Source organism: Mustela lutreola, chromosome 5, assembly GCF_030435805.1.
Source record: "Mustela lutreola isolate mMusLut2 chromosome 5, mMusLut2.pri, whole genome shotgun sequence".
In the NCBI taxonomy this organism is placed as follows: Eukaryota; Metazoa; Chordata; class Mammalia; order Carnivora; family Mustelidae; genus Mustela; species Mustela lutreola.
Window position 1 is genome coordinate 85,541,964 of NC_081294.1, and position 24,835 is coordinate 85,566,798.

The 24,835-nt window shown below is 35.2% G+C and overlaps 1 protein-coding gene across 1 annotated transcript in view; it reads left to right on the forward strand.

Moving 5' to 3' along the window:
• The window catches only part of MTREX (Mtr4 exosome RNA helicase), a 98,959-nt gene that overhangs the window by 45,864 nt on the left and 28,260 nt on the right, over positions 1-24,835 (forward strand). Inside the window, exons 17-19 of the mRNA XM_059174998.1 lie at positions 3,254-3,426; positions 4,166-4,234; positions 14,492-14,620. Coding sequence (XP_059030981.1) covers positions 3,254-3,426; positions 4,166-4,234; positions 14,492-14,620 — 371 coding nt within the window. The remainder of the gene's footprint in view (positions 1-3,253; positions 3,427-4,165; positions 4,235-14,491; positions 14,621-24,835) is intronic.

A 24,835-nucleotide genomic window follows, 5' to 3' on the forward strand; every position in this document is an offset into this window, starting at 1 on the left:
CACATGTTATATATTAATACATCTTTGGAACCAAAACCTTCCTTCTCCCTCAAAAAGAGGAAATTGTTTGCAAACTCTTTTAAGAGTTTATTGGAGTATCTCTCATCTGGTGTTTCCTAAGATCTTGAGACTTTCCCATGGTCTGCACTACAGTGAAACCAGCTTCTTATATACAAAGGTTTCTCTACTCTTTAATTGACTACACTTACTTTTCTGGAGTTGTATATAGCTGTAGTTAGAATCCTAGATATAAAATACATGTAACTTCTTAAAGCGTCTCAGACTTTTGACTCAGTAGTAAAATGGTTTTAGTACAGAAATGATTTGGAGAGAGAATGGGGAGCAGTACTTAAGCCATCCTACAGGTGTTTATTGTTTTCTTGAACTCTTGTCAGTGCTTATTGTTTCACTGACTCCTGCAAACATTGTTACTCTGTAATTTTAGATGGGGCAGCAGTATTAACATTTCTGTGTGGTTTTTGTTATAAAACTTCTTACTGACTTTAGCCCATCAAATATTCTTTTATAGTTTTGTAATTGTTTCTCTTTTTGGTAATGTCAGTTGCTGTAATATGTATTAAGAATAGCTTTCTAGTCTTCAGTGAATGGAATTCATTTCCTATAAGAAGACTTGTAGTTCATTTAAAAATAAGGTGATGGGGGCGCCTGGGTGGCTCAGTGGGTTAAGGCCTCTGCCTTCAGCTTGGGTCATGATCCCAGGGTCCTGGGATCGAGCCCCACAGCGGGTTCTCTGCTCCACGGGGAGCCTGCTTCCTCCTCTCTCTGCCTGCCTCTCTGCCTACTACTTGTGATTTCTGTCTGTCAAATAAATAAAATCTTTAAAAAAAAAAAAAAAGGTGATGTATTATGCCTAAGGGAATGCAAAAGATCAGAAGTTTGAGGGAACAGTCTGTGAGAATATTGAATATGATAATAAAAATAATAACAAGATAGTTGTAATATCCTCCCTGAGTGTTTACTATATGCTATACTCTTAGCTAAGTACTTTCTGTATCTTTAATCTCTAATTATACTCTTAGGAGTATGAGTATTTTTGTTATTTTCATTTTGTGGATAAAGAAACTAAAACACAGATTTAATAGAGGATTTGATCATTGGAATAGAATTGAGAGTTTAGAAACAAACCCAATCACCTGTGGTCACTTGATTTTCAACACGTGCCCTTGGGGCAGTGAGCTAGCCATATTTAAAAGAATGAATTGAACCTTTACTGTATATATAAATTATTTGAAATTGAATGGAAGTCCTAATTATAAAAGCTGAAACCATAAAACTCTTCGAAGAAACCATCAGTTTAAATCCCTATAACCTTGGATTTGGCAGTGATTTCTTTTTCTTTTCTTTTTAAGATTTTATTTATTTATTTGACAGAGAGAGATCACAAGTAGGCAGAGAGGCAGGCGGAGAGAGAGGGGGAAGCAGGCTCCCCGCTGAGCAGTGAGCCAGATGCAGGGCTTGATTCCAGGACCCCAAGATCATGACCTGAGCTGAAGGCAGAGGCTCAACCCACTGAGCCACCCAGGTGCCCCTGGCAGTGGTTTCTTAAATAAGACATAAGCAACAGAGGAAACAGTAAATTTGTTATAATCAAATTGAAAACTTCTGTACCTCATTAGGCACCAACAAAAAGTGGAAAGTCCATGGAATGGGAGAAAATAATTTGCAAGACACATATCTTGTACAGGTCTAGTTTCCAGAATATGGAAAGGACTCTTAAGAAAAAGACAAATAGTCTAATTTTTAAATGGACAAAGTATTTGAATAGACATTTCTCCAAAGGAGATAAACTATTAGCCAACAAACAAGCACATGAAAAAGATGCTCAACATTTCCACTCCTGGGTATATAACCAAAAAAAATTTTTTTTTCACACACAGAAACATGTGCATGAATGTTCATAAAAACATGATTCACAGTAGCTGAAAGGTGGAAATAATTCAGTCCATCACCTGGTAAACAGATCACTAAAATGGTATACCCAAATAGTGAAATAATATTCAGCCATAAAAAGGAGTGAAGTGCTGATACATGCTATGCTGCTATGATATGGATGAACCCTGAAAACATGCTCAGTGAAGGAAGCCAAACACAGAAGGCCTTGGTATACCGTGACTGCATATATATGAAATATCTAGAGTAGATGAATCCATACAGATAGAAAGTAGACAGGTTGCCATGGCTGGGGGAAGGAGAAAATGAGGAGTGTTTGCTCAGTGGATATAGAGTCTCCTTTTGAGGCAGTGAAAATATTTTACAACTATGTGGTGGGGATAGTTGCATATTTTGTGAATGTACTTTGAATGTGTTGATGGTGAGTTTTATGTTTTGTGTATTTTACCCCAGTTGAAATAGTGTTTGTTCACAATGGGATGTGGGCATAATGAAATGAGTAAGGAAGGGAGGTCAGCACTAGATGCAAGAATTTGAGCAGAAAATGCTACCATAGATGGTGAGATGAGCTAAGAGAAAAATTGGGGGAAAGAGTTTGTGTATTGGTTACTGACTGAGTAGAGAAAGAACTGTGGTTGAATTGCCTGTTCTCAATGTTAGTGACCTAGACCCTGATGGTGGTGGTGGTCTCATGACAGTAGCAAGCTGGATTCTTTCTGAAATTTAAAACAACTATTACTTAAAAAGTCCAAAATAGTTTTGTCTAATTGGACTTTGTGCAATGGTGGAAATGTTCTGTATCTGAGCTATTCAAGTCCAGAAGTCAGTAACCAGTTGAGTTACTGACAGTTGAGTATTTGAAATGGTGCTAGTGCTATTGAGGAACTAAATATTTTATTTAATTTTCATTAATTTTGATTTAAAAAGCCACATATGGCTGGTGTCTGCTGGTAGTATATTGGAAAAACCTGTTGTAGCACATTTCTGCCAATATAGAGTGTTTTACTGGACAATGAGGTGTTGAACAATGTAGGCCTAGAATTCTTAGTTAATACTCTCTCCCACGTCCATAGGGAGAGTAACAGCTCACCAGATAGGAAGGATCACTGTCAATTCAGACTCCATTTGACGATTCACAATTAGTGACTCAGGGGACTTTAATGTAGAATCTTCATATAGAAAGAAAATACTCAGAACGACGTGCAGTTATCTCTGAAGTCTTTCCACAAAATTTCTAGTCTATGCAAGCTTTGTTTCCTACATTGGTAGAAGAAAAACAGATGTATTTTGTATAGTTTACATAAAGTATTTTTTTAATATTTTACTTGTGTTTTATTTACAGAGGTAAAGAACTCAGAAGAACAGTATAATAAAATAGTAATACCAAATGAGGAAAGTGTTGTCATCTATTATAAGATCAGACAGCAGCTTGCCAAACTGGGTAAAGAAATTGAAGAATATATTCATAAACCAAAATATTGCTTACCGTTTCTACAGCCAGGTCGTTTGGTAAAGGTATGTCATTTTGAGTAAAGATTCTAATTGTTGTTCTGTATTAATTACATTGTTTTGCACTATTCACTTGGAATTGATTAGGGGTGAGATCATGTGTGAAGGCCTCTTTATCTCCACCAATTTTCATTTTGGGGCTATAAATCGAAGGAGATACTTTTGGTGTGGACATATAAAGTATTTTCAGTTATGAAATAAAAAAATAGAAGCAGTTTTGTGTACAGTTTTAAGTCCTGGATGAATTCATTAGCTATAAAATATAAAAGATGTCATATAGTCTCAGAATAAATACATCATATCATTTTAGAAATTTGTTTGCCAGGGACGCCTGTGTGGCTCAGTTGATTAAGTGTCTGCCTTTGGCTCAGATCATGATCCCAGAGTCCTGGAATTGAGTCCCACATTGAGCTCCTTGTTCAGCAGGGAGCCTCTTCTGCCTCTTCCTGCTGTTCTCCCTGCTTGTGCTTGCTCGCTCTCTCTCTCTGACAAATAAATAAAATTAAAAAAAAAAAAATTTGTTTGCCAACTGAGATACTCCTCTTGTTACTGTTTTAGAGGCCTATTTGGTGATGATTTTTTTCTTTAGGGTTTATATCTTTTTCCTTAAGTTTAACTGATCTTTCAAAAAATATGTTACTAAGAACTCTCAAAGTTTTATTAGCCTATAATGTGGGCATGGAAGTCTATAAAATTGCTTTTTGAGCATAAATGTTTTTATTTACTTGCTTCCCTTTCTTTTTAGGTAAAGAATGAAGGAGATGATTTTGGCTGGGGAGTAGTGGTGAATTTCTCAAAGAAGTCAAATGTTAAGGTAAATAAACCATTGCCTTAAGGTAGAATCATATATAAATTTTTAGTAAAAAGTTTTTTCAGACTCCTGAAATTGATCAAAGTAGAAATAGCATTACATTAAGAGAAGCTATAATAAATTCTTCCATAGGAATTAGATTTTTGAATAATCTTAAATTTTGTCTTCAAAGTGCAGTTATTTTCCAAACAACAAATTTTAATTTCATGACCGTTCACCTGTCTTCTCTGAATTCATCAATACTTTTTATAATTTTACTCTTTAAATTGAATATTAGAAAAAAATTAGCTTCTGATACAGAAAATTAGAATTTTGATTTAGGTATATAATAGAGAGTTGAAGAAAAGGTATTAGAGGAGCTAGTCAGTTTTACTTATTCTCTGTAAGGGAGAACAATAATAAAGTTGGCTTTGGCCATTATTTATATAAATATTTTGAGGAAAATATGTAAAGTTAAGGAAAATTTTATTACTTTGTTAGATGAGTGACTATCTTAAAATTAAGTTAGCCACCCTATTATATTTTTGTCTCACAATATATGACCTCAGGCAGCATTTTGTATCTCCATGTATATTTTTCTTTATCTTTAAAAATGAATAGGTTGCAGGGCACCTGTGCGGCTCAGTCCGTTTTGTGTCCAGTTCTTGATCTCAGCTCAGGTCTTGATCATGGGGTCATGAGTTGAGGCCCCACACTGGACTCCACACTGGGTGTGGAGCATCCTTTAAAAAAAAAAAAAGAAGAAGAAGAAGAGTTTGCATAAGATGCCTGCATACTCATAAAGCTGACCATCTCATGATTTTGTTGTCATTGTTTGTTCTACCTGGGTATAGAGAAAGTAGAAGTTAAGCTTTGGGACTGGAAGTTACTCCTGAAATATGTAAATAAATTTAGAGATAATAAGGCCATTTCTTGGGAGAAACAAGTTCATAGGTTTGGGGTACCTGAGTGGTGTGTTTGGTTCAGCGTCTGCCTTCAGCTCAGGTCATGATCTCAGAATACCCTGGGTTCAAGCCCTGTATCAGGCTCCCTGCTCAGTGGGAAGTCTTGCTTCCCTCTCCTGCCCCTTTCCTCCTGCTTGTGCTCTCTCTCTCCCTCTCTTTCAAATAAATAAATAAAACCTTTTAAAAAAAAGTTCATAGGTTTGTGATCGGTGTTTTTGTGAATAATCTGTGATTAATCCCACTGAAGAACTTCTTAAGGATATTTAGTTAATTACCACCATTTTGATACATTACCATCTTCATTTGTAATTATAAGTTTTGTCTTTTAAGTATTGCCCCACTTGTTACCTCATTTGATCCCAATTAGGTAAGGATTCATTGACCACAGAAAGTTTCTGTGCTTACTCATTTGATGAATAGCAGAAAGCAGATAATGAAAATAGAAGGGAGAATAGTATGAATACATTAGTAAAGATATAAGTAAAATGCATTTGGAACTCAGAGGAGGAAGAAATTGTATCTGAGCTATTAGAGATGGCATCTAATTAGGAAAATAATTTACAATTTTTAAAGGAACCTTGGAGAATGAGTAGCATTCATTTGGTGGATATTTATTTACTGCTGAAGGAGCAGTGATACGCAGCAGGCCCAGAACATTTCAGGTAAAGAGTGAAATCTTATAGAAGTATTGAAGTTACAGAAAATGAAGAATGGATTTGAGTATATTCAGTCTAGCTACCTAAACATTTGAAAGCACTGGTAGGTGTTTGAAAATTAGTTGGTTGGTTGATTGGTTTGCTTGGGTTTAGTTTGGTGCTTTTTTAATCTGTTTATTTTTGAGGGAGGGATTGATCTGATCCGAAGTTACTATATTGACAGTGTTTGAAGGATATTGAAAGAGATAGCATAGTAGATACAAGTTTCTCTATTAAGGAAACTTATTGTTTTGGGTGAGTCAGAAGGAAGATAGTAATAGTAATAAGGGTTCAGGTGGAGGATACTGAAGAACTAGAATGCACACTCTTGAATGGGAGTGTTTTGCTGCAACTGTCTTAGCCTAATGTTTCCAGGGTTTAAGCATGTTGTAGTGTATATCAGCACTTTGTTCTCTTTTGTGACTGAATAGCATTCTATTATACAGATACACGACATTTTGTTTATCCGTTCATGAGTTGATAGACATTTGGATTGTTTCTACCTTGGGCTATTACAAATAATACTTCTGTGAACATCTGTGTCTGAGTTTTTGTGTGGACATATGTTTTCATTTCTCTTGAGAATGAAATTGCTGGATCCTGTGGATACTGTATGACCATTTAAAGAACTGCCAGGTTTTCTAAAGTGGCTGCACCATTTCACATTCCCATTAACAATGTATAATGGTTTTTATTTCTTCACATCCTCATCACACTTAATGTCTGACTTTTTTATTACACTCGGTATATAGTGCTATCTCATTGTGGTCTTGATTTGTATTTTCCTGATGACTAATATTGCCAAGGATCTATTTATGTGTTTATTGGCCATTTGTATATTCTTTGGAGAAATGTCTTCAGCTCTTTCACCAACCCACATTCAAATTGAGTTGTCATTTTATTACTAAGTTATATGAGTTCTTTATTATATTTGATTTCCAGATATTTGTCTCCTATTTTGTGGATTATCTTCACTTTTTTTTTTTTTTAAGATTTTATTTATTTGACAGAGATCACAAATAGGCAGAGAGGAGGAAGCAGGCTCCCTGCCTAGCAGAGAGCTGGATGCAGGACTCAATCCCAGGACCCTGAGACCATGACCTGAGCTGAAGGCAGAGGCCTTAACCCACTGAGCCACCCAGGCGCCCCCATGTGATTGTTTTTAATTCTGTTTTGTATTTGTTCTGGTGTGGTATATTAGGTTAATTGATTTTTAAGTGCTAAACTAACTTTGAATTCCTGGGTAAATCCCACCTGGTGCTGCATTATTCATTTGATTTTTTGCTGGATTCATTTTGCTAGTATGTTGCAGAAGACTTTGCACCTACATTTCTTGTGATGTCTTTGTCTGGGTTTTGTAACAGGTTAATGCTGGCCTCATAATGAGTTTGGAAGTATTCCCCTTCTCGTCTGTTTTTTGACGAGTTTTTGAAGAAATGGTATTAATTTTATATATATTTTTTTTAATTGGAAGAATTTGGCAGTGAGAAGACCTGAGCCTTGGCTTTTATTTGAGTGTAGTTTATGATTATTAACTCAGTTTGATAGGGTCTGTTCAGATTATTTCTTCTTGGGTTAGTTTCAATGATTTGCTTTCTTAGAAATTAGTCTATTTCATCTAAGTTACCTAATTTACTTGTATATAATTGTTCATGGTATTACTTTATAATACTTTTTATTTCCAGAAAGTGGTTTAGTAATGTCTTCTCCTTCATTTCTTATTCTTATAATTTGAATCTTTCATCAATTTTGTTGATCTCAAAGAACCAGCTTTTGGTTTCACTGATTTTTTTTTTTTCTACTTTTCATTATCATTAATTTCTGCTCCATTTTTGTTAGTCCTTCTATGTGCTAGCTTTAGTTCTAGTTTTCTGGGTTTTTTTTTTTTTTTATTGTCTTAAGGTAGGATATCAGGTTATTAATTTGAGATATTTTTTCCATTTTGATCCAGGCATTCATGCCTGTAAATTCCCCTCCATGGAGATATTTTAACTGCATCCCATAAGTTTTGGTGTAGTTTTCTTCATTTTCATTTACTTCCAAGTATTTTCTAATTTCTCTTTTGATTTCTTTGATCCACTGGCAGTTTAGAGGCGTGTGTTAATTTCCATCTATTTGTGAAATTCCCAAATTTCTGTCTTTTTATTTCTAATGTCATTTCTTTGTTGAGAAATAATTGTCATATTTCAGTCCTTTCAAATTTCTTGAAATTTTTGTTTAATGGCCTGACATATGGTCTTCCCTCAGAATGTTTTATATGCGGTTGAGGAGAATGTATATTCTGTTTTGGGTGAGATATTCTATAGATGTCTGTTAGGTCTGGTTCGTTTGTGGTGGTATTCGTCTTTTGTTTCTTTTCTTGCAAATCTTTGTCTCTTTGTTCTGTGCATTAAAGTAAGGTACTGAAGACTCAACTATTTTTCAGTTGCTCTATCTCCCTTCATTTCTGTCAATTAAAGTGTGCCTCCTATACACTGCATAGTCGGATCTTTTTTTATTCAGCCTGAAAAATCTCTACCTTTTGTTTGGGTTCCTTAATCGATTGGTTAATCTATTCACATGTAGTGTTACTGATATCACTGGATTTGTGTCTTTCATTGTGCTTTTTTTCTTTAGTCTCATTTCTTTTTTTGTTTTTCTAGTTCTCTACTGCTTTCTTTAGCATTAAGTGCTTATGTTCTAACATAACATTTGAGTTTATTTTAATGATTTCTTTATCTACTTTTTACATTTTTTTCTCTACATCTCTGTTTTTTGTTTTTTTCTTAGTGGCTGTTAGGGTCTCTCATATTCAGTATTTCCATATTAACTTAATAGAATAAATTTCAGATTTATAATGAATTCCATTGAGAAGTAGAAACATTACTCCCGTATACACTTGTTCCATTTTCCCTCTTGTTGTATAATCTGTAAGTCTTACAAATCCAACAATACATGTTACAATTATTACTTAATATGATTTTATTATTTATAAAGAAACTTAGAGAAGAAAGAGCAAGTATTTATTTATAGCTTTTGTTACATTAATCTCATTATTTATCATTTCTGGTTTATTTTATTGGATCCTGTGGATTCACGTTACCATCTGGAGTTATTGCCTTAGTTCAGTACAACTGTATTATTACCAACATACCCATTATTAAGTATGTTGCAGACTTAATAATTTACTATATATGTATAGTTTCATTTATAAATCATTTAGTAGAAAAAGAAATACTTTTTATAATGTCTTTTATAGTTACATAATTACTGTTACCAGTGCTCTGATTTTTCATGTAGATTTACTAATGTCTAGTGTCACTTGCTTTCAGCCTCAAGAATTTCTCATATTTTTTATAAAGTGGGTTCTGCTAGCAACAGATTTTCTGTTTTTATCTGGGAATATCTGTTTTTGAAAAACAACTTTGCTGGATTTATAGATTCTTGGTTAGTAAGTGTTTTTCTGTGAATATGCCAGTCCACTGCTTTCTGGTCTCCATTGTTTTTGCTGAGAGGTTTCTGCTGTTAATCTTACTGCGGTCCACTGTAAGGAGTCTTTTTTTTCTTTTTTTTCCCCCCTTGCGGATTTCAAGATTCTCTGTTTTGGCTTTCTGCATTTTTACTATGATGTGTCTCTGTTCATCTCTTTATACTTATTCAACTTTGAGTCCATTGAATTTCCCAAGTATGTAGATTAATATTTTTCAGTTAATTTGGGACATTTTCAGCTATTATTTAATCAGGTATTTTTTCATCTTTTTCTCTCTTTTCCTGGTACTCAAATTATGGGTGTATTGTACTTATTGGTATCCTGCATTCGTCTAAGGTTCTGCTCATTGTCTCTTTTTTTCCCCCTGCTTTTTGGGTTACATAATCTCTCAGTCTATGTACAAACACTTTCTTCTGCTACTTCAGATCTCTTGAGCCCCTTCAGTGATTTCTTTCATTTTAGGCATGCTTGGACTTAAGAATTCAAGAATTTCCGGGGCGCCTGGGTGGCTCAGTGGGTTAAGCTGCTGCCTTCAGCTCAGGTCATGATCCCAGGGTCCTGGGATCGAGTCCCGCATCAGGCTCTCTCCTCAGCAGGGAGCCTGCTTCCTCCTCTCTCTCTGCCTGCCTCTCTGCCTGCTTGTCATCTCTGTCAAATAAATAAATAAATAATCTTTAAAAAAAAAGAGAGAGAGAGAATTCAAGAATTTCCTTTTTGGTCATTTTTAATCATACCTGTCTCTTTATTGATACTCTGTATTTGATATAACATTGTTATTTTTCCTTTCTTTACTTAATTGGTATTCCTTTAGTTGTTTGAAAATATTTATACTGGCTACCTTTTAAGTCTTTGTTTAATGCGATATCTGGTCATTCTCATAGGCATTTTCTTCTGTTGCCTGCTTTTTTCTGGTATTTAGGTACTGGATCATACCTTTCTATTCATGTCTTACAATTTTTTCTTTGAAATTGAGTATTTTAAATAATATAGGTAGCACTCTTGGTACTGGTCCCTTTTTCCCTCCCCTCACAGTTATATTGTTATTTCTTGTTTATTAGTTTAGTGATTAGAACTTGATGGAGTGAAGTCTGTTCCAGTCCCACTTATAAATTTCTTTGGTCTGAGTGACACTTCAGGATTTTGGTGTATGTGAAGCATGGAAGCAATATCCTCAAATCTTTTTTTTGAGATTTTATTTACTCATTTAGAGACAGAGCATGGATAGGCAGGGGGCTGAAAGAGAGGGAGATGAGCAGACCCCTGTGGAGTGGGAATCCCTCGTGGGGCTCAATCCCAGGACCCTGAGATCATGACCTGAGCTGAAATCAAGAATAGGATGCATAACCAGCTGAGAGAACCAGGGGCCCTAAGCGTCAGATCTTTATGGCTTGTCTCTCCCAGTATGACAGCAGTGCCTTAAAGGTAGGGTAAACAAGGGTAGTTGAGGCCTCAGTGTTCTCAGCAGAACTACAACTAAGATAGAGCCTCGGGCCAACCATTGGTGGCTGGCAGAAGAAGGGTGCCCCCAGCACTCAGCCTCGTTTGCCTAGAACTTAGGCTCATCAGTGGTTTGGTGGGAGCAAGATAAGCAAGCAATGCTGCCATCCTATATCTTTTGGGAAGATGGCCCTCCAACTGAGAGCTGCAGGGAGAGGGAGCCCTACTGTATTTTTGGATTCACTAGTCTGTAGTTTTTGTCTTGCTGAACGAGGAGAAGTGAGGTGGAAATGATCTTGGTTTAGAGATTAGACTCATGTTACTTGTAATAAATTTTGTGGATTTTCTTGAATAGATGTTTTTTTCACTTCCTGTGTGCCCTGAGAACCATTTCCAGAGACTTTACATGGTTGGTTTTTTATAACTTTCCCAGGTTTTGCTAGAGAGCAGGGTTTGTGATGCATTCTTCATGTTGTCATGCTGGTAATTGATGTCAGGTTTTATATTTTTAAGGGAGAAAAATTATACCTAACATAAATATAATTACATTTGCACATATATACATAGTGAACAAGTTTTTAAATGATTTACTTTTCTTGGTCCTTAATCCATGTATAAAAGTAGTGCCAATTGAGGAGAATTCTTTTAGGCAAATATGGAATGGGGACTAGAGAAGAATACATTTCAGTTTTCTTTCGACTTAAGTTGGTGGTGAAACTCATTTCTCCACTGAGTTACTTACATTTCTTTGCTAAAAACATGAAGTACTTAACTTTATTGATTTTGTAATCTAGGTCAGAATACTAATAACAGATTTTTGTGGTTAATAGGTTTTGGTAGAGAGAGGAAAAATACACAGTAAGGAAGAAGATATTAGAAGCATTTTAAATAAATAAAAATGTAATTGTCAACATTGTCAAAATTTATTTTAAATTTCTTTACCTTCTACAAACTTGAAATTTTCATCAAAAGTATATTTTAATCTGATAATTTCCATTTAGAGTGTGAAATTAGCCACATTTTAAAAGTAATGAAAAGTTAGGAAAAAGAAAGTTCAATTATATGATTAAGAAGTTAAAAATAGGGCGCCTGGGTGGCTCAGTGGGTTAAGCCGCTGCCTTCGGCTCAGGTCATGATCTCAGGGTCCTGGGATCGAGTCCCGCATCGGGCTCTCTGCTCAGCAGGAGCCTGCTTCCTCCTCTCTCTCTCTGCCTGCCTCTCTGCCTACTTGTGATCTCTCTCTGTAAAATAAATAAATAAAATCTTTAAAAAAAAAAAAAAAGAAGTTAAAAATAAGGACGTAGGTGTAAAAATTAAAAGAATGTATGCTAAATCATCATTAAGCCAACTAGAACATTTAGTAACTATTCTCTTATGTAAAGGATGACATTGTTGATCCACCTTTACCACAGTATAGAGCTTAGAAATAGTTCAGTGAGTACGACTTTATCATCTTTATTTTCAGAGAGAGAAGGAGAGAGAAGAAGCACACAAGTAGTGGGGAGGGACAGAAGGAGAGGGAGAGAAAGTCTCAAGCAGACCTCATGCTCAGCACAGAGCCCAACTCTGATACCATGATCTGAGCCAAAATCAAGAGTCAGATACTTAATCAACTGAGCCACCTGGGTGCCCCGAATTATTTTATAATCTTTAAGAAATACTTTTAACAGAAGATTTCCATTTAATGCCTCAATAAAAAAGTCTTTGAAGGGTGTTCCCATAGTACACTTAAGGATATCTCTGTAATGTGAACGATTTTGGTAACTTTACAAAGAAAGATGACGTAGATATACTTGAGTTCCAGTGGTCACTTCTCTGATTGTTTTGCTTACAGAGGAAGAATATTAAGTTTAAAAATAAAATCCATAGGATTGGAACTAAACACAAAAGACAGTTTTAGATTATCTAGATACAGTACAGATTGTTCATAAATCTTAGATTATTTTTGTTTGAATACTCACTTGTCCCCTAACCCTTTGGAGTTCATTCATTCATCAAATTTGGAATGGGTCTTACCCAGAGGGTTTTTTCCCTTCTGGAGGCAAAGATAACAGTCATTGATTCTCCTTACAGTCTTTTGTCCTCTGAAAGAATTTAACAGTTGGGTTATAACTTCCTAGCTCATTGTTTCATAAAATCATTTTATCTTGAGTAAGCTTTACATAAATATATAATTTTTGCAGCTACAAACTTAATTGAAAATACTAATCAGGGGGTGCCTGGATGGCTTAGTCAGTGAAGCATCTGCCTCCTGTTCAGTGGGGAGTCTGCTTCTCTCTCTCTCCCTCTGCTCCCCCTGCTTGCACTCTCTTGCTCTCTCTCTCTTTCTGTCAAATAAATAAATAAAATATTTTTTTAAAAAAGTAAATACTATTTAGCTTTGGTTTGTTTCTATTCCAAAATGAAGACTGTTTTGATGAAACATCTTTAAAAATAAGAAAAAAAGGGGCGCCTGGGTGGCTCAGTGGGTTAAAGCCTCTGTCTTCGGCTCAGGTCATGATCCCAGGGTCCTGGAATTGAGCCCCACATCAGGCTCTCTGCTCTGCAGGGAGCCTGCTTCCTCGCCTGCTTCCTCCTCTCTCTCTCTCTGCCTGCCTCTCTGCCTACTTGTGATCTCTATCAAATAAATAAATAAAATCTTAAAAAAAAAATTTGGAAAAATAATAGTACATGGAGGAAAATACTGGGTTTGAAGAATGGAGCTTATGCTTTCAGAAATTTGAATTCAGTAATTTAAAATAATTATGATTGTATTTTTGGTTTGAATTTGGAAATGTATTTGTTAATTGGGAAATCAGTTAACAAGTTTATTGTGGAAATCAATCGTAGCTATGGGTTTATTGTCATTTCTTGAAAATTTTTCAGTTTTTAAGAATAACTATGCCTAGAGGATACCAAGCACTTAGTTCTTTGACATGTTTACTCCTCAACCAAAATAACTTTTCTTTTTATCTGTTTTATGCAAAAGGGACCATTCAAAAAAGACCAAGAGAATATCTTAATGCTCTTTGAAGGATACTGCTGTCAAGCAAATTATCATAAATTACAGATATGATTAATTAAGCCTTGGATCTTGAGAACCATATTTTTATTAGAGAATATAAAAGACAAAAGTCTTTTAATAAAATGATATAAAATCACATTAATGAGGTGCCAGTGTACTAAGCAATAAAGTAATCTACTTTAGTATGATTTACATGTTGTTTAATTAGGATAATTTGAAGACATGGATTTTCTGAAACTCTTCATTTCTTATAGTTTCTTTGTCTAATTCTATAACATTAAATAAAATTATAAACTAATCATTGGAAACTTAAAATGGCATTTTATGTCAATTAACGGTTCGTACTTTTTTTTTTTTTAAGATTTATTTTAGAGACAAAGTGTGAGCAGGGAAATGGGCAGAGAGGGAGGGCCGCTGATTCTATTTAAATACATAAGTATCAAGTCTATAGCCATACCACCCGGAACATACACACACTCAATCTCATTTGAATTCATAAGTGTCAAGTAATTTCTGTTTTTTTCATCTAGTGGAACGTGTTGAAGGGTGAAGGACAGCCCTCGTTGCATGAAATAAACTTTTTTCCTGTGCTATATGTGCCATTCATAATGCTAAATACTGAGAACATAGTCCCTGTACCTTTGGAACTTAAAATTTGTGGGCCAGGATTTAAGAAGTAATGAGCTTCTTTTATCTTGTTTTTTTTTCTAGCCTAATTCCGGTGAACTGGATCCTTTATATGTAGTTGAAGTACTTCTCCGCTGTAGCAAAGAAAGTTTGAAAAATTCAGCTACTGAGGCTGCAAAACCAGCTAAACCTGATGAGAAAGGAGAGATGCAGGTTTGCATTTTATTTTCCATCTTCAGATTTCAAATATTTTTTGAATTATTTATAGTCACTAGATTTCATGAATATGATTATAATGAACATACTGTCTTGATTTCTAAATGGGAAGATTTCAAGGCTTTTAAGGGTATGTTTAAGCCATCTAAAATATCAGAAGTTTGGTTTATGAAATTTAAACTCTGTTTCTAGGGGCACCTGGGTGGCTCAGTTGGTTAAGTGCCTCCCTTCCACTTTCCGCTCAGGTCATGATCCCAGGGTCCTGGGATCGAGCCCCGCATCCAGCTCCCTGCTCAGTGAAGAGCCTGCTTTGCCCTCTCCTTCTTCCTGCTGCTTTGCCTACTTTTATTCTCTCACTCTCTGTCAAGTAAATAAATAAAATCTTTAAAAATAATAATAATAATCTCTTTCTATTATCAAGTTTTGGTCAGGTAAATAATGATGAAGTAAAAGATAAAGAGAATATAATAATATAAATTTTCACATGAAGTTGGATTTTACTTGAACTGTAATGATGTTTTATCATTTTTGTGATGAAATAACGTTACAGTTTTACTTCATCCTATTTACTGTATTCCTATGAAATACTGAAGCAGGAATTTTTTTTTTTTTAAGATTTATTTATTTGTTTGACAGACAGAGAGTATAAGTAGGCAGAGCAGTAGGCAGAGGGAGAAGCAGACTCCCCGCTGAGCAGGGAGCCCAATGCAGGGCTCCATCCCAGGACCCCGGGATCATGACCCAAGCCAAAGGCAGCCCCCTAACAGACTGAGCCACCCAGGCACCCCTGAAGCAAGAATTTGATAATTAAAAATCCTGCATACGTTTCCTTAGTTGAAACCATTTAATTTACATGTGCTTTTAACAGAATTTTTGTTGAAGTATGGTTGACATAATATATTAATCTGAGGGTTGCAATATAGTGACTCAGCATTTTTATATATTAGAAATGCTCACCACAGTAAATGTAGTGACCATCTGCCATCATACAAAGTTATTACAGTATTATTGGCTGTATTTCCTATGCTGTACTTGTCATCCCTGTGACTTATTTGATAAATAGAAGTTATCCCCTTCTTAATCCCCTTCACATGTTTCATCTGTCACCTCACCCACCTAGCTTCAGGCAACCACCAATTGTTCTCTGTATTTATGAGTGTGTGTTTGGTTTTGTTTGTTTGTTCCTTTCGTTTTTTTAGATTTTACATATAAGTGAAATCATGAAGTATTTATCTTTGATTTATTTCACTTAACATAATAACCAGGTGTTGCCCATTCATCCATGTTGTTACACATGACAAGATTTCATTCTTTTTTATGCCTGAGTAATATTACTCTATGTGTGTATGTGTAACACATTTTCTTTATCCATTCATCTGTTAATGGACAATAGATTGCTTTTTTTTTTTTTTTTTTTTTAAAGATTTTATTTATTTATTTGTCAGAGAGAGAGAGAGTGAGAGCGAGCACAGGCAGACAGAGTGGAAGGCAGAGGCAGAGGGAGAAGCAGGCTCCCTGCGGAGCAAGGAGCCCGATGTGGGACTCGATCCCAGGACGCTGGGATCATGACCTGAGCCGAAGGCAGCTGCTTAACCAACTGAGCCACCCAGGCGTCCCAATAGATTGCTTTTTATCTTGGCTGTTATATATATAATGCTGCGATAAACAAAGAGGTGCATGTATCTTTTCAATTTAGTGTATTTGTTTTTTTAGGGTTGATACCCAGAAGTGGAATTATTGGATCATATGGTACTTTTGTTGCTAATTTTTGAGGAGCTGCCACATTGTTTTCTACTGTGACTGTATGCATTTATATTCTCACCAACAGTGCATGAGGGTTCCCTTTTCTCCACATCCTTACCAACACCTACTTCTTAATTTTGTGATACTAGCCATTCTTATAGGTGGATGGCGATATTTCATTGTGGTTTTGATTTGCATTTCCCTGATGGTTAGCATCTTTTCATGTGTGTGTCAGCTCTCTGAATATCTTCTTTGGAAGCCTGTCTTTTCAGGTCCTCTGCCTATTTTTTAGTTAGATTTTATATATGTATTTAGTTTTATGAGTTCTTTTTTTACTATTATTATTAACTTCTAATTAGAGATATCATTTGTAAATATCTTCTCCCATCAAGTAGATTGCCTTTTCATTTTGTGGATGGTTTCCTTTGTCCTGTGAAAGTTTTGTAGTTTAATGTAGAACCTTTTGTTTATTTTTGTTTTTGTTGTCCTTGCCTGAGGAGCCTGATCCAAAAAAAAAAAGTATTGCTGATGCAACAGTACCTATGTTTTCTTTTAGAAGGTTTTTAAATTGTTGTTTTGTTTTTTTACAGAGAGAATGTGAGTGGGGGCGGGGGAGGGACAGAAAGAGAGACTCTGAAGCAGGCTCTACAACTAGCACAGAACCTGACATGGGGCTCCATCTCAAGCTGAGCTAAAACCAAGAGTCAGATGCTTAACTAACTGAGCCACCCAAATGCTCCTTCTTCTAGGAGTTTTATGGTTTCAGGTCTTGTATTTAGGTCTTTAATTCATTTTTTTATACGGTATAGGAAAGTAGTCCAGTTTAATTCTTTTGCATGTGACTGTCCAGTTTTCTCGGCACTGTTTGTCACTTAAACTCTCTTTTCCACATTATACATTCTGATTACCTCATTTTTTTTTTTTAGATTTATTGACCATTTAATGATGGGTTTATTTCTGAACTCTGTTCTGTTCCATTGATCTGGGGTTTTTTTGTGCCAGTACCATACTGCTTTGATTATACAACTTTGTAGTGTAGTTTGAAATCTGAAATTGTGTTGAGCTCCAGCTTTTTTCTTCTTTCTCAAGATTGCTTTGGCTGTTTGACTTGATGATTCTGCATCAAGATCTTTGTGTTTAAGATTGTGTGTGTTTTAAGATTATGTGTTTTTGTTCTTCAAAAAATACTATTTGAATTTTGATAAGGATTGCATTAAATCTGCAGATTGTTAGGAGTGGTTTTCCTTTTTTTTTTTTTTTTTTTTAAGATTTTATTTATTTGAGAGAGAGCACAGGCAGGGGGAGGGGCAGTAGGAGAGAAAGAAGGGTCTGTGCTCAGACCCTGCTCTGAGCACAGAACTCCATCTCAGGATTCCAGGATCATGGCCTGAGCTGAAGGCAGACATTTAACCGAACTGACCCACTCAGACGCCCTGAGTGGTATAGACATTTTTAACAGTATTCTTTTAGCCCTTGAGTATGGTATATCTATCCTTTATTTGTGTCATCTTCTCTCTCTTTGATTGCTGTGTTATAGTCTTCAGAGTACATGCACTTTTCACTTTTTTGATTAACTTTATTCCTAGATGTTTTATTCTTCTTGGTGCAATTGCAAGGGATTGTTTTCTTAATGTGTCTTTTATAGTTTATCTGTGTGGAGAAGCACAATAGATAATATTGATCCTGTTGCAACTTCACTAAATTTGTTTATTCTAACAATTTTTGTTGAGTATGGCTTTCTATATATAATACTGTGTCATTTGCAAATGGTGACAGTTTTACTTCTTTCTTTCCAATTTGGATGCCTGTTATTTCATTTTTATGTCTGATTGCTATGACTACGATTTCCAATACTATGTGGAATAAAAGTGGCAACAGTAGTTATGTTTTCCTTCTTCCTAATCTTAGAGGAAAAGTTTTCAGCTTTTTACCATTGAGAATAGTATTAGCTGGTTTTGTTATGTGTATTATATCACTTTGAGGTATATACCAGTTTTGTTGGGTTATTATCAGGAACAGATGTTGTATTTTGCTACATGTTTTTTTCACCTGTGTAAATGGTATGACTTTTATCCTTTTGTAAATGTGGTATACCATGTTGGTTGATTTATGGATTTTTGAACCATCCTTATATCCCTGGAACAGATCCCACTTGATCATGGTGAATGATAACTTTTTTTTTTTTAATTTTATTTATTTATTTGACAGACAGAGATCACAAGTAGGCAGAGAGAGAGGAGGAAGCAGGCTCCCTGCTGAGCAGAGAGCCCGATGTGGGCTCGATCCCAGGACCCTGAGATCATGACCTGAGCCAAAGGCAGAGGCTTTAACCCACTGAGCCACCCAGGTGCCCCGGTGAATGATAACTTTTAATGTACTGTTGAAGTCAGTTGCTAATACGTTGTTGTGGGTTTCCGCATCCGTGTTCATCACAGACACAAGCTTGTAATTTTCTTTTTTTGTAGTGTCTTCGTGTGTTTAAGAATTAGGATTATGCTGGACTCATAGAATGAATTTGGAAGCATTCCTTCCTCTTCAATTTCTAAATAATAATTTGACAAAGAATAGATACTAACTCTCATTTAAATATTTGGTATAATGGGGTACCTAGGTGGCTCAGTTAGTTAAGTGTCTGCTTTCGTCTCAAGTCATGATTCCAGGGTCCTGGGATCAAGCCCCATGTCAGGCTCCTCGCTCATAGGGGAGCCTGCTTCTCCTTCTACCTCTGCCTGCTGCTCCCCCTGCTTGTGCTTTCTCCATCTCTCCCTCTCTCTCTGTCAAATAAATAAATAAAATCTTAGAAAAATAAAAATAAGGAAATAAGTATTTGGTATAATGTGCCTGTGAAACCATTTAGTCTTAGACTTTCATTTGTTTGTAATTTTTTTTTTTTTTTTTTTTTTTTTTTTTTTTTTTTATTTTTTTTTTAAAGATTTTATTTATTTATCTGACAGAGAGAAATCACAAGTAGGCAGAGAGGCAGGCAGAGAGAGAGAGGAGGAAGCAGGCTCCCCGCCGAGCAGAGAGCCCGATGCGGGACTCGATCCCATGACCCTGAGATCATGACCTGAGCCGAAGGCAGCGGCTTAACCCACTGAGCCACCCAGGCGCCCTGTTTGTAATTTTTTGATTATCAGTTCAATTTCAGTACTAGTAGTTGGTCTGTTCACATTTTTTGTTTCTTCTCAATTCACTCTTGGAAGATTGTATGTTTCTAGTTTATCTGTTTATTATAAATGGTCCAATTGGGGTCACCTGGGTGACTCAGTGGGTTAAAGCCTCTGCCTTCGGCTCGGGTCGTGATCCCAGGGTACTGGGATCAAGCCCCGCATCGGGCTCTCTGCTCAGCAGGGAGTCTGCTTCCTCCTCTCCTGCCTCTCTGCCTACTTGTGACCTCTCTCTCTTTCTCTCAAATAAATAAAAAATATCTTTTAAAAAATGGTCCAATTGTTGCCATATAGTTTTTGGACTACTCTATTATCATTAGTTTTTGGTGTTGGTTGTAACTTCTGTCTTATTTCTGACTTTTTTTTTGAATTATCTCTCTTTGTTCTTGATGAGTCTGGCTAAAAGTTTATCAGTTTTGTTTATCTTTTCAAAGAACCATCACTTAGTTTTATTGCTCTTCTCTATTGTTTTTTAAAGACTCTATTTCACTTATTTCCACGCTGAGCTTTTTTTTCCCCTCCTAACTTTTTTCCTATATAACTGTTTACTTTCTTTCTAGTTCATTTAGGCATAAGGTAGATTATTTGATATTTTTCTTGTTTCTGGAGATAGGTCTATATCATACTATAAACTTATAAACTGCTTTAGATGCATCTCAAAGATTTTGAGTTGTTGTGTTTCCGTATTGATTTGTCTCAAGGTATTTTTAAAATTTTCTCTTTGATGTCTTTGTTGACTCAGTAATTGTTCTGTAACATGTTGTTTGGTCTCCTTGTCTTTATGTCTTTATGTTTTTTTTTTTTTTTTTTCAGTTTTTCTTTGTTAATTGAATTTTAGTTTAATACCATTGTGGTTGGAAAAGATGCTTGGTATGATTTCTGCCTTCTTAAATTTATTGAGACTTGTTTTGTGGCCTAACATGATCTGTCCTGGAAAATATTCCATGTGTACTTGAAAATTATGTTCTATTCTGCTGTTTTTGAATGGAACATTTTGTATATGTCTGTCTAGTCTGTGTTTTCAAAGCAACTGTTTCCTGATTGATTTTCTCTCTAGATGATCTATTGATGTAAATATTAAAATTCCCTACTATTATTGTATTACTGTCACTTTCTCCAGTTGTGTCACTTAGTACTTGCTTTATATACGTAACTGCTCTTGTGTTGGATGCATAAAAAATTTATAATTGTTGGGCTGCCTGATTGGCCCAAGTTGTTTGACTCTTGGTCTCAGCTTAGGTCTTGACTTAGGGTTGTGAGGGGTTGTTTGTTGGAGAAACTCTTTCTCTTGCCTTCAATTCTGAATCATGGTCTTCCTGGGAATAATATTCTAGGTTTTGGGGTTTTTTTCCTTTCAGCACTTTGAGTATATCATGCCACTTTCTTTTAGCCTACAAAGTTTCTCCTGAAAAATTATCTGATAGCCTTATGGGGTTTCTCTTGTATGTTACTAGTTGCTTTTCTCTTCCTGCTTTTAAAATTCTCTCATTTATCTTTAATTATAGTAATGTTTTGCTGATTGTCTGTCTTGATGTGCACCTCCTTGAGGTCATCTTGTTTGTGGTTTTCTGTGCTTCCTAAACCCTCATGTCTCTTTTTCTCTCCCAGGTTAGGGACATTTTCAGCTATTATTTCTTCAAATAAGTTTTCTGCTGCTTTCTCCCTTGAGATGGCACATAAGTATTTGAAGGCTGATATACTGGAATCTTGTTATTCTAAAACATTGTTTTAGTTTTCTGCTGCTTTCTCTCTTGAGATGGCACATAAGTATTTGAAGGCTGATATACTGGAATTTTGTTATTCTAAAACATTGCTTTAAGTATGTGGTGTATTCCTAGATTTTTAAGGAAATGTCATTGTAATCATATATGTCATAATAAGCTTTGATTTATCAAAATTAAAAATCTGCCACTGCAGAGTCAGAGGGCTGCTGCTTTGGATTAGTTCAGATGATAATGGAATCCAGAATTGGCAGTATTTAAGGAGACTGTTCATTATTAAATGTTTTAAAATAATAATTTAGAGTATAATTTTATACTTCTGAATCCCAGCTATCCCTTAGTTTCTAGTCCTCGGTCTCAAAATTTGTTCCATAGAATTCCAGCACCATTGAAACTTGTATGATTTTTTTCCATAATGTTTATTTTACAATTGACTGCTTAACTGTAAATAAGAGTAAAACTCCCACAATTTAGCAGATAGTCATTGTACTCAAAGTTATTACAACTTGGAATGGCAAATACGTGGCATACATGTCAGCATTCTTTTTCTCTCATGGCAGACATGATAAATCGTGGTGTTCTTTTCCAGTGAATGCTTAGATTCTTCCAAGAAAATGATCTAATGACTAATTCATTAGAGTTAGCATTTTAAGGAAAACGTGTTTGTTGTCTGTCTTGCTTTTAGGCTCAGATTTTAAGCCTAGCAGCTGTTCCCATTTTACTTAAAGATACTAAGAAACTTTATAGTACTTCACAATCATGATTTGTCTCAGTTTAATAGCCTGTGCAGATTAGACGTCATTGGATCCTAGACAAACTGTGTCTATAGCATTTTTTTGATTGTGGTATAATTCACTTTTAACATTTTTTATTCAGTTTATTTCAGGAAATTAAGGGGAGGTGTGTTAGCATGAAGTATATATATCATACTGTCTCTGGTTTCAAGGGGTTTACAGCTTAATGGGGGAATATTTTGTGTTCCACTTGGTGAACATCAGAAATGCATCCTCTGACTGGGGTAGAGTGTGTTTGAGGAGGGAGATCAGTAAAGGTTTTATAAAAGAAGTATTAAGAAATTCACCTGATTTGTAGAAATATTTTCAGATAAGAATTGCATTTGTGGCAATGGAAGCAACATATACAGAGCATGAAACATTCCTTTTTTGTTTTTGTTTTTTAAAGATTCATTTAAAGATTCATTATTTGAGAGAAAGAGAGAGAGAGAATGAGTGAGGGGAAGGGCAGAGTGAGGGAGAAAAATCAGTCCAGACTCCCTGCTGAGCTTGGAGTCTGCTTTCAGGACCCTGAGATCATGACCCAAACCAAAACCAAGAGTCAGACACCCCAACAAACTGAGCCACCTAAGCACCTCAAAATGTCCCTTTTTAAAAAGAAGTAGGTTCTGTTATATGTTGTTAAATGATAAAGGTACAAAAAAGAGAAGGACTGTAACATAAGAGATGGAATACATATATATTGTTTGCTTTTATAAATTAATATCTTGAATAGGAATTCTGGACACAGGGAAGTCATTCCACAGATAATTTATAAGGAAATTTCATCTCTCAACTGTAGTTACTATGTAGCCTGGGTAGGTTTGAACCAGACTTTCTTTACATGAGATATGAGTAGGAAATGGGATTTCCACATTTTCTTTCCTTTAACTTGGGAGTGTGTGTGATACCAAATATAGCTTTTTAAATGCTTTTTAGATTGCTGCAAGCTTTTGGTTAATTTCCAGAGTCCTGGAAAGAAAATTAGATCAAGACACACATTTAGTTTTTAAAAATCGAAAATTTAATAAAACACATCAGTTTAAATAACTTTGCCTGGACTTGATTAAAATGTAGTTGGTTCAAAAAATACCTTTCATTTGTTCATTGGTTCAAAAAATAAGATAAAAATACCTTTCCTGGATGAAAGGTTTAAAAATCACATTTTAGTTAACAGTCTTGATTTGAAGAAATGGCATTGCCTGAAACTCGTTTAGACTGTATTCACTTAAAGTTCCCGACTTCTCATATATCTTCCTACCTTATTATTTGCTTATCTTAAAAGGGGAAATTGATTTATGGCGAGCTTAAAAAGATTGGAAAGGTCTATTCTAACAAATTTGCAATAAAGGTATTCTAACAAATTTGCAATAATTACCCACACGATTATTTGGATTTATATAAACCAATCTTACATCATGATGAATCTGAATTCTGAGTTACTTTATAAGGTTAGTAGGGCTAGAAAACTACATGAATTACGCTATGCAAGTATTATGTTTTTAAATGTCTATGTATAGAGATTTATCATGAGAACTATTCAGTTGGTTTTTAAGCATTTAACGTCTTATTTACAAAACTTAAGTTGTAGGATCTTCCTTTCCTTGTACTTAAAGAGACTTTTGTTGGAGGACTTTTGTGGTGTCTTTCTTGTCATTAATGAGAATGACCATTAATGAGAATGAGTTGACCATTTTTGGATAATGTTTATTGTGGGAAACATTAGAAATTGAACAGTTTCTGACTTGCTTCTGAATCAAGTCTTTTCTGTATGGTGTTTATTTTTTTTTTTCAAGGAAATTCTCAAATACTTGTGCTAAATGAATTCAACTTGAAATACACAAAGCGTATACTTCCTGCCTAAAGCCAAGTGAATTATTTTGAGGTTTTCTGCCATTTTGGATTATGTACATTCACTTCAGTGTTCTCTTTCCACTGAAACCGTGATCTAGGATTTGCATGGGTCACAAACTGGTGGTGTAAAGCCAGTTTAGCCCTTATAATGTCTCATTCAAAAATTTGACAGTTTGAGAATTTTTAAAAGTTATATTAAAGGATTATAATCAAATGAAAGTAAGCATCCACAAATCCATACTTAGGTAGGTAGGTAGATAAAATATAGAAAGAATGAATCTGTTAGAAAAGTCACTGTTAGGTAGCTACCACAAATGAACTCAGGCAAGAATAATCCATGGGTGCTGAAACTTGTGAGTTGGAAATTTAGTGAGGAATGGGATATTTACAAAGTATGAGTCTACCCCTGAATTTCTTATTAACTGTAAAGGGGAGAGTAGTAACTTTACAGTAGAAAATGCTAGAGATAACCACCTGAATTAAGAGTTAGTATCACCAGTAATGTTGATCGGTGGATGAGAAGAACAGAAAACATCACCTCTGCCAAAAATGCGTACCCCGAATCTGATGATTCCTTATAAGACAAACTCAAATTCAGAGCATTCTACAAAACAACTAGCTCATTCAAAAACATCAGTAGCCTGAGTAGCACAGAAAAACTGAGAAGTGTTCCAGATTAAAGTAGAATAAAGAATTATGACAACTGAATTTAATTCATCATCCTAGTTTGGAGCATGGAATGGTGGGAGGGAAGGAGGGTAGTATAAAAGATAGTATTGGGGAAATAGGTGAAATTTTAATATGGACCATAGATAAAACAATATATCAACATTAAATTTCCCTATTTAATACTTGTATTGTGACTGTGGTGTGTGTGTGTGTGGAGGGAGAATGATAAAGCACATGGGGCAAATGTAAATAAATGGTGAATCTGAATACAGGCATATAGGAGCT